Source organism: Daktulosphaira vitifoliae, unplaced genomic scaffold (assembly GCF_025091365.1).
Source record: "Daktulosphaira vitifoliae isolate Bord-2020 unplaced genomic scaffold, ASM2509136v1 Scaffold_3, whole genome shotgun sequence".
Taxonomy (NCBI): domain Eukaryota; kingdom Metazoa; phylum Arthropoda; class Insecta; order Hemiptera; family Phylloxeridae; genus Daktulosphaira; species Daktulosphaira vitifoliae.
In genome coordinates this window covers 22,623,455-22,634,770 of record NW_026099574.1, presented here as the reverse complement: position 1 = coordinate 22,634,770, position 11,316 = coordinate 22,623,455, and the positions used below count along the sequence as shown (strand labels likewise).

Genomic DNA, 11,316 nt, shown 5'->3' with positions numbered 1-11,316 from the left:
CACTCCTTCCCCTCCGCCGATCGTGCCAAGTTGACGTCCGTCCGTCGTGGTTCCTGTACCCTAGTCCTCCGCCCTCGCGCATTATGTCAACACTTTAGGGTGTTTTACTGCGGTTATAAAAGAGTATCCCCCGGTGGACCATTATCAAACAATACAGGTCCCTTGTGTTGACTTAAAAATAAATCTAATTTCCCTCCGCATTATGTCCGCACGCTGTGTATAATATGCATGTATATGTGTAGGGTCTGCTGTATCATGCACAATAAAAAGGCTCGTCGAATTGAACACACAAAAAAAAATAAATTATGTACGTATTATAATATAAAAACAGCGTTAATGATACGGAATCAAATGTTTGATTTAACTCGATGATAACATGAACTTTGAAATCGTTTTAATTCTGTGCAGCCATCTGCTACTGCCTACTAAAGTCATTATCTTTTTTCTAGTTACAGTTCTTATAAGTCGGCAATGTAAATAAATACGATTCGAATGTTACACACGACAACCGTCAATAGGGTCAATAAATAACAAAAGTGGTTTTTTACTTAAAGACTTATGGTATACAGTGTAGTCACTTACAACGATTTTCATAATAAATCCTGAGAAATGTTCATAATGATTTAATAATAAATTCTATTTAGTATATTAAATAATAAACGGTAAAAAATGTGGCTAGGCTGAATATTTGTATAATGTGCAATCTGAAAGTTATTTTAAATACATAATATCTACGAAAGAAAATAGATTTTCTGTTACTCGGATAAAAAGGACCGAATAACATTTTTTCATAAATATTGTNTAATGATTTAATAATAAATTCTATTTAGTATATTAAATAATAAACGGTAAAAAATGTGGCTAGGCTGAATATTTGTATGATGTGCAATCTGAAAGTTATTTTAAATGCATAATATCTACGAAAGAAAATAGATTTTCTGTTACTCGGATAAAAAGGACCGAATAACATTTTTTCATAAATATTGTCAATATTATCAAAGAATGTACTAATAATCTAAATTTTTTAAAAAAATAATTGATGTGTCTAAGATTTTTAGTGCAGACTTCTACGACATAAACTTAAAAGAATCAACGACTTACATAATATGATAAAAAAGCAAAAAATTTCGTTAAGGCACTAAATACAGAAAAATATCTTAAAAGAGATTTTTGGACCTCATAATTGTTATGTGTTTATGTAGATATTTGTAACAAATAATTTTTATCTTATTTTATTTTGATAAAATTTATAATATTTAAATTGCTAAAACATTTTGTATTTTAGTTTATTGCGTATCATTAATTTGATAGATTGGTATTAATTGGTTATATTGAAGTGCAGCACACTTAACATATTTATGAAATATTTTTTGTCTGTTGTCACTTGAGTTTTTAATGATACAATAATTTCATAATCTCAAAAGAAGTACCGTGAATATTTTTATCTGATTTACAAAGGTTTATATTTTAATTTTATGAACTTTCTATTATCTGTCTTAATAAAAATGTATTGGACGCAGAAAGACAACAAAACTGACATATATTATATATATATATATAATTTAACATTTGTAAAGGTTAAAAAATGTGTACTCGAGAAACAATGATGTTTAATTAACATTGATTTACTCTTTTTTTTTTAATGAACTTCTTAAAGACTATCTAATTTAGAGTGGAATTTATAGAAAAACTACTTGAAGAGTAAAATTATCGAACTGCTTAATAATACATTTGTGCCAATAAAACGATTAAAACTATCACTAATTAATACTATGTACATTTAATCGAGAGTAAAGTTTAGTTAATTTTCTCGTTGTACTACGCGGATAAAAAAACACCGCATTAAATTTTAAATTACTATCAAAGTGATACCGATTATATTTATATACGAGTTGTAAAATCTCAATTGCTTTCAGTGATTTATTGACCGTCGGGGAACACAGAGGTGGTGGTTTGTGGAGGTAAATATAAACCGGCTAATGATTATTATATGAGCAGGTTTAAGTAAACGTGCGAAATTAAGGTCGGCTCAATTATCTTTATCTGCCGAACAAGAACAAGGTGAGTGGCCAAGAGATGGCCGCAGGGTGAGTGGTAGACACTGTGTTGGCGTGGTTAAATGATAGGTTTACTGGTGTGTGTGTGTACGCGGGGAAACTCTAGTGACCAAGACTGGCTAGAAGGAGTGTGAGAGGGACGAGGCGATTGTTGATCAACGCCCGGCCACGGTAATAGCGTTACGCCGAACGTCAACGGACGCGGTGAAAAAGAGCGAGAGAGATGAAAAAAACTCCCTCCCGTCGACCACGCCCCCAAAGTGGTCGCCGGCCAATCGTTCGATACCCGCCCAGTGGCCGGTTCCTCGGATGCTGTGCTGTACCAGTTTAGCACACTGTTACCACACCATGTCTTTTACTCACGTGTTACTGATCGGTATCGCCGTTCCATCGTCGTCGTCGTCGTCGCTTAGCCGAAATATCTTTTTGCACAAAAGCGCGTTTAAACAAACCATTTAACATGAACTAAATGATTTTAATATTTTTTGTAGCATTCATGTGTACGGTCGTCAACCGGATTGTGTACTAGTGCGTGTTACGCGCAATGATGACTATGATGATGATGCAGAGACTTCTTCAGAACAATAATAACAGTATAGACAACGGTAATGCGAACAATAGCAACAACGACGGTGCGGTTGTTGATGCTGGAGGATATACCGACGAACCTCGTCTGAACGGTATTCGCCACCATGCGGCAAGTCCGTTCTCTAAGCCCACAACAGTCTGTTCTGCATCAGTGCAGTCTGTCGCCGGTGACAATGAGACGCAGTCTCGTCCTTTATCCACTCAACAGCCGTCGTCTCCGGCGCCCAGTGACGATTCGGCAATGGCTACGTGTACACCACCGACGGCCTCCGTAGAAGACAGGCTGAGTTCCGACGAGGATTACGTACTAAACGTCGACGAGGACCCTGTAGATCTGACTAACAACAGGCTGCATGAACCAACCAGCAATTGTATCTCTACGTTGGCTAGTGCAGCGTCGGCAGGAATGGCAGGGGGTGTGCTCGTCCAACAACACTTTGCAACCCATCAAGGACCCAATAAAGGTCTTGCATTTTCCGTGGAAAATATACTTGATCCAAACAAGTTTACTAGAAAACTGTCGGCGTCTGTATTGCCCAGATGGAGGCCTCGCGTGGACTTAACTGATATTTCAGTCTCCGGTAAGTAAACATGGCCAATGTCAATTAGTACAGATTGTTTTAAAAATGTAACACGTGAAAAAGCAAAATAAACGATATAACATTGAATAAAATTTAATGAGAAAATTTACAAATTAGATACTGACAAACGATACACTTAAGTTAATTAAAAAGAAAATCGTATTTAATAATTCTTTATTAAATTATCATTCTAATGTAAATCTAAAATTACATAGAATGGCGTGATGAAAAAATCAATTGTAATTGAGTAATTGTTACATGGAGTCATGACAAGGGTCCATTTTTCAAATAATTTGTGCTACGATAAAGAATGTAGAGTATCGGAGTAAAATATAAATTATTTGAAAAATACTGATAGAAATACAATTTAATGAAAAGGCAGCCTAAGTTATATCGTTAAGTAATTTATAATAAAAGAATAAACGGGCAATTTCCATCTGAAAACAAGATTATAATTTTAGTGAAATTATAACCATTATCAGTAATATTAAACTTAAACTTGAAAAAATCAAACTTTTTATATAATATTAGCTATTATTTGACAATAATAGTTAAGCTATCATCCTTTTTTTTTTTATTTTAAACTAAGTAACACTATTTTGAAAAATTACTTTAAATAGTCATTTAAAAAATATTTTAATCGCATTAAAAAAAAGTCGTCTTATGATGGTTTATCTCTATTGTAGAAATTTATATTAATCAATAATTCCTTGTGGGATTATTGACAAAATAACTATTTAAGGTTTAATGTATAACGGATCTATAGTTTTTAATAAATTTGAAGAACAATAAATCAACTAACTAAAAATTAAAAAATACAATAAAAGGTAGATTTTACCAATTATGAAATGTATAGTAAAATTTGAAAAATTTCGTAAGATGCAAAGTGGTAATGTTTAATTAATACATTTTTGGTGTAATGATATTAATATTTAAAATTACCATTACACAATAATGAACGCAAACTATCAACCAAATAATAGTAATTGCTTAATATATATATATAGTTTCATTTTAGTTCATATAAATTTAAGTTTATTAGTTTATACTAATACTCAAATAATTTCAGAATTTTCTGGACTATGGAAATATCAATAAAAAAATATCATTAGAATTAAATTTACAACAAAATACTAAAAAACGATTAAAAATAGAAAATATTTAAAATAAAATAAAAATCGGAATTAGTGTTCATTGTTACGTTTAAGATATACTTTAATTTTTTTTAATAAAACTTAATTTAAGCGATTTTACAATAACACTTCAAATCTTCGTGCCATAATAAAATTGCAACTTCAAATTAATTTAATTGATATTAAGATGCAAATTATTTTATAATTAAATAAATGTTTGTTAAAGACGTTATGGACGGGCAAATAATTGATTAAGAGCTTAAGATCTTGAACTTTCAAGTTAAATACATTTTAAAAGTCTAATATTAAATTTCATTAAAATATACAGTGTTTGCGAAAGTACGCTATTTCTTTATCTGTTTTAAATGAAGAAAAATTTATAAAGTTTTTAATCTATTCGCCAGGAAAATAATTGAAATCGTCGAACCGAAAATAATTTCATTCCACACTTTGGTCAAGTTAAATAATTTTCACGATTGCTTTCACCCACAGCAGTTTATTAAAAAAAGTTAATGTGAATCCGTTTCGTCGGTATAAAAATGTATGAAATATTTTTTTAACGCTGACTTCAAATATTTAGCTCTTGATTTTTTTTGAGTTTTATTGGCCGCCTTATAATTATTGAAAGTTAATCCGGCAATGTTTCAATAAAAATTATCCGAATCGGATTTATTTAAATCCGTAAATAATCAATGGATTCTGTAATTATTACTTTCAGATTTCAATTAATGCTAACAAGCGCCAGCTATCGCATCGTAATGCGTTTTTAATTTTTCCATTTAAATTCCCTTAAGCACTTGACTGTTTTGATAACAGTGGTTTAAAATCCTCGGCGATTTTATTGGTGGCTTTTAAACGTCATTTAACGTTATTCCCTCTATCCAATCGGGATAATACTTGGGGTTTAAGTTCCTTTGGTTTTCTACTACTGCGCCGTTATTATTAACGTACAGATTCGGTTCCGGATTTTGTCACCCTAAAAATCTTTAAAAATCTTTTTCGTTCAACTCTATTCCGCACAAACTACAGAACCGAAAACAATACAAATAAAATCTGTAAATACCCATTAAGTCTTATGTTATCTTTTTTCGGCTTGGAATAATATTATTTTTTACTATGGAAAATTGACCGCAGTGTTTATCGTGTTGTTTTAAAGATATGTAGTCATTGTTTGCTGACATGTAAACACTTTGTATTAGCCACTAATAATAACTATTGCCATTTCAGGCATTAGTAGTGCTTTCGAGTTATTCGTCTTGCTTACAAAAAGTAAAATAAATTATTCACATTGTCACACTGAACGCAATTACAGGATGTTTAGTTTTCTGAAAAACTGGTAAAAAAATCAAGAATTCAGGTACAATTAAAATTTCTATCGTTTGTCGCTCTACTATACACAGTAGCGCGACAAAATAACAGTGTTTGGATAACACAAGTAATCTGTCACTTGAATTATTTTTTGTACACTTTGTGTCAGTTGTCATTATGTTATACATTTGTCAGAAAAAGTTTATTATTCTGAACTTGATTACAAGTTGTTGTTATTTTTGGCTAAGAGCCTTTTGATAAAAATTATTTTTAAACGCGTTTGAAACACCGTCCGTCACAAAACCGTTCGGAATAACTTAATAAGAATGTTTCCTGCTTGTCATTCCAATCTGTCCGTCTCGTAAGTTCCAGTGACATTTTTACATCAACATCCGAGTTAATTACTCGTTGACCATATTTGTGTGTATCGTTTATACACACGTGACGTGAACGTGTCTTTGAGTGTTATTAACATTTACATTTGACACCGAAGATGAAAGACAACAAAATTATCCGTCTCATTTAATGGCTGTATGACATTGTATCCATTTCAAATGTACTCACGTCGATAGAAAACTCTAAAGTCGAATCATTAAGTATAAGTTGTCAACAGCTAAGCTCATTTCAAGGAAACTATTTTTTGATGTTCATAAACATACTGATTAAACAAAGATGTTTGCTTAAATTTCAGTGGTTTTAAACAAACTCTATTTTGTTGAATAACGTTTTCGTTTTTAAAACTATTAATTAAATTCATCGTGATATCTAATTGTTTTATAAAAGAATATTTTAAATAGTGTAATGAATTCTAAATTAAAGAGAGAACTTACGAACATCTTAATCATTTGTTTGACTACACGATTATTTGTTGATAAATTTGATCAAGAATTATCAAAACAGTTTCTAAATTACTTCAAATAAAATTAGATAAACGTAAATAATATTCTTATACAAAAAACAATTAGATTATTACAAGTACGCCTTAATTAAAACTCATAAATTTAAAGACTTTAATTTTAAATATTAGAGATAAAAAAAAAATGATGAAACATATGTAATGAGTAAAAAGTGTAAAATGGCATAAACTATGCACATTAAATAGTTTTAACGAAATGTAGGTAAATTTCAGAAGTTAAAAAGTAATAAATATTTGTTTAATTTTTTTTTATATAAACTGATTAGTTACATAGTATGAAATAGATAAGATATTGAGCATAAGGAAATATTAATCAAATAGGTGTGTTGTTCGAGTAATGTTTTACATTAAAATATTCTACGCGTATAACTTTTACTATTGTGCGCTAAAAACATGTTTTATTCGGATGACCATACATTTGAAAAATGATTATGTATATCCAGACAGAAAAAGTAATAAGTATGTTTAATACAGAAATTTCAATAAATAAATAAATTTATCACACGGACAATAGTTGAAAATTGGTAAAAAATATTATATTCGCAATACAACATGTTAACATAATATACTTATGACAAATTGTAATTCATAAGTATTTACTCGGTTGAAGCGGAAAATTACTTTAAATGGATTTTTAGTATCAAAAGCGTGTAATAATGATAATATTATAGAATACAAACTGCTAGGCATGAAATTAATTGTCACGTCCCATTATAGGAGAATCGCAACGAGTAAAAAGCAGAGTGGGCGGCGGCAAGAGGAAAAAGAGAGAACACTACTTTACAACAGGCGAGAGATAAGCTTTGCGCACTATCAAAGCGCAATTGAAAGTTAAGCTCCGTTGATCCCTGGACCGTGTTACGACGATTGTCCCATAAAAAGTTCTCCCCGTCCACAAATGCAATCCGCGAACAATGCCCATAAGCGTCTGTAACCGCTGACTCGCCAGTTATCATTAGTATTACTTGCGCATCGCTGTGTTGCTAAAATACATTTCCATTGTTTGTCGCAGTAGTAATAACCAGATAATGTTTGTCGGCCACCAAAAACGAAATGACATTTCGTATTGTATTAGACGCTGTAAATTTAGTGTTCGACCACTCAAGTCTTAAATTCTTTTCTACGAACTTCAACATCAAGTGCTGTTTTTTTTAACTTTAAATCGCCAGTATTAATAAATTCGTCCAACTAGAGAACAAATATTCTAACGATTACAGTGAAAATTTGAAAATGTCGTGGATAAAAAACGTTAAATGTTATTTGGGAATTTATTTATTTTTTGAAAAAAAAAAACTACTGCCCATAAACAATGTACGAAGGAAACGCAATTTATAGCTACCGAATTAAAAAACAATTTTGTTCTCTGTAGTTATTTTTTTATTCCGAAATCGGGTATTATCCGAGACGATTGAAATGCGTTTTATTTTTTGACATTCTGTCGAAATTCGACGTTTTACATCTTAAAAAGGGGAGAAAGGAAATTATGACTAGTTGACGGCACAATAGCCACTTTATGATCGACCGGAGCACCGCGTGTATCCGCTGGTTGTTATAGGACGCCCGACGATAAAAACAAAAGAGACTGTGTAAACAAACGATAACGTCTCCATGGTAACCGGAACCCTAAGCGGTTATAATTGTGTTTACATACACAAAATAATATTATTATTATTCTCTACTAGTCTCGTCGTCGCTGCTTTCTCGTCCACCCGCTTAATTTCGTTAGACGTAAAAATCACAATTAAGTCGAGTGAAAATTTAAATATTATTTTCCGGGTACTACTGCAACCGGTGAAGGGGTAGGTGGTTCGATAAATTTTCAAAGTAGTCGATTGTCGCGATTTTCTCCGGAGGTTAGCGTCTCAGAAAAAAAATGCTGTAAACACAGCAGCACCGCCCCCCATCTCGTCTAGAGATAGTGTAATAATGTTATGCCCTCGAGATGGACGAATCCTGATATCTCTCAGTGAATGCGATGTGGGGGCAGAGAAAGGGGAAAGTCTTGACACCACCGCGCGGGCGTTACCCTGACGACGGTCCGTCCAACCGTATCGCCTTCCAGTCATTATTATAATCGTTCGCTGCGAGTATAAACAGATAGTGTTAGTTATTAAGTTGCAAGGTGTTTGTGACGATAAAATTATTATCACGTTAGTTAATTAGTTTGTGAATTTATTAAATGTATAAATCGACGGAACCAAAAGCGATTACATCAATTATGCGAACTCTATGTTTTTTATACACGACAAAATCAATTTGATACATTTGATATAAATCGCGCAAAATAATTGAACATTATTTCGCATTAAATCGCTAGAATATCATTTTTTAAGTCAATAAAATCAACGTAATGGTAGCAATCCGATAAAAGAAATCATAAATTTTTTGACCGTTGTATGACAATTCGTTCTCAAATAATGTTCATTACACTTAAAATTAGAAAAGCAATAAAACAAATATTTGCAGAAATATCGCGAACAAATTTATTAAACCAAATATAACCGAATTCCAACTGGTCATGTTTACGTTTCTCTATTGACTTATTCAACGACCGAAAATCAAAAACTAATACAAACGAAATACCAATGTCGAATTTTGTCGAATGTGTACACGAGAAACTTTATACAAACTCTAAACTACACAGTTTAACTTTTAAACCGCACAGTTTAAAATGAGTTAGTTAGTAGTAAAGCCTACTCGACGAAATAAAATCGAGTTATTTTCAATTAAACAATAGAGATTGTGAAATTACTGTTTTATAATTCCAAAACCTAAGCTACTTTTTAATAATTAACCAACAAGTTATTATAGATTTGTAATATTTAATTATTAAGATTCGACATTTTTTGTAGAACCGATGATCAGTGAGCAACGTGCTATACGAAATACTGTTTTTAGATGCACAAGTTACGCGAAATAATAATTTTTTTATGTTTATTTCAACAGGTGAAGACTGTTCAAGAAATTACATGGATGATGATGATGACGACGACGAAGACATTAGTGTCAGTGGAGATGGCTGTGGCAGCGACATAAGTGACGACCGAGAAAAGTGTAGTGTTGATGGCAGTTCATCGACGGGCGGGCCAAAAAAATCAAAAACCGATCATTGCGGTGGAAACGGTTCCAAAAATGGCAGTAGTAGTAAGCCAAGACGCGCTCGGACGGCATTCACGTACGAACAGTTAGTAGCGTTGGAGAACAAGTTCAAGACCACACGTTACTTGTCGGTATGCGAGAGGCTTAACTTGGCGTTGTCGCTGTCGTTAACAGAGACCCAAGTGAAAATATGGTTCCAAAACAGACGGACAAAGTGGAAGAAACAGAATCCCGGGTTAGACGTGAACAGCCCGACAGTTCCACCTCCGGGAACCTCAGGCCCGTCGGGCGCCGGTGGTGGTCCGCCATTCTTCCACCCACTTGCTTACTCGGCCGCACACCACTACCAAACTCAAAGTTACTCGGCCGCTGCAGCAGCTGCTTACTTCCATCACCTGGGAGCTCATCATTCGGCTATAGGACATCATCCTCCGTCGTAATGTCAGTCGGTCGACAGTAGTTCGAAGGTGCTCACTTGGATCTCATTCAACATGTCTTTATTCACTATGGTAAAAAAAAAAATCGCAACTGTATACATTTTTATTCGTTCGGTACACACAAAATATGAAATTCTCGAGTTTAGATTAGTCGCTGTAAAACCGTAGCTTTCAAAAATGTCACTGGAGTGAACTGTCCGGCCAGAAAATTTTTATGTAGTCAATCGACTACAGCTGTTTAAAACGAGACGGGTATTATAATTAAGTCGAATGCCAGACGACACCCTAACTGCACAGCTATGAAGTTTGTCAACAATTACTGTATTACTATAATTGCCGACACTATGCTCACGGGTCATGGAAAACTTGTGAAAAGTTTGGTCTGCACCCAAAGACTATGTTTCTGTTTATTTCAAAACGAGTTGTATGAAAATTATCTTTTGCCACTTGCTGCTGCTGTAAAAGCAATTGTACAAGTTTATTACTAAATAGTCACATTAACTCGAATCAAATTAATAAGTTATCAAATGGATCGCGATAAAAAACACCTTAATCGTTGAAAGTGTAATGTTGCATCGGAAATTTAAAAAAAAAAACTTTAGAAATCTTTACTTGAATATCATAAACTATACTATGTTATGTAATTACAAAGCATATTTTATAAAATGTGCATTTAGATAAGAGTAGATAATTTTCATGTTAGAGGGTTTTAGACCGATTTTCGTGATTATTATTTTTTGTTTTTATTTATTAATATATATTGTAAATACTATTATAATATTATTTGTTTAAATGAATATATTATACACTACCATTTGTACAGTAAATGACATACAATCTTGTTCGTTTCATTTATACCAAATTATTGTGTTTTTACACTCTAATATAAAAATATTACACAACTGGTCTAGAAAAAATCGATGATAAACAATAATGTGCACATCTTTATTGCCATTAATATCGATCATTCTAGTTAAATGTGCTGTACCCATCTTAGTTCAAACCCTCGTATCAAAACCCCTATAATGTTCTGCAAATTACCAACACATGTGTGTTCATACATAAACATTAGTGGTTATCAATGTTATTGCTTATTTTTTTAATATCTTGCACAATGTAAGTCTATAGGGAACTAGTTGGGTGTGTAATTTGGAAAAATAACATTGTAACAAGGGGTTCTTGTAAAGGCTTGCAGAC

General features: G+C 32.5%; 1 protein-coding gene across 1 annotated transcript; it reads left to right on the top strand.

Moving 5' to 3' along the window:
- The first annotated feature begins 2,399 nt into the window (after nucleotides 1–2,399).
- Nucleotides 2,400–10,946, top strand: LOC126901256 (homeobox protein slou). Its single transcript, XM_050677615.1, has 2 exons — nucleotides 2,400–3,226; nucleotides 9,530–10,946. The coding sequence occupies exons 1-2, from the start codon at nucleotides 2,602–2,604 to the stop codon at nucleotides 10,120–10,122; spliced, it is 1,218 nt and encodes a 405-aa protein (XP_050533572.1). The 5' UTR covers nucleotides 2,400–2,601; the 3' UTR covers nucleotides 10,123–10,946.
- Nucleotides 10,947–11,316: the final 370 nt, after the last annotated feature.

Coding starts and splice junctions, on each gene's coding strand:
- LOC126901256 (XM_050677615.1), top strand. CDS start 2,602: ATGATGACTATGATGATGATGCAGAGACTTCTTCAGAACAATAATAAC. Junction 3,227..9,529: donor AACTGATATTTCAGTCTCCG/GTAAGTAAACAT, acceptor TTATTTCAACAG/GTGAAGACTGTTCAAGAAAT.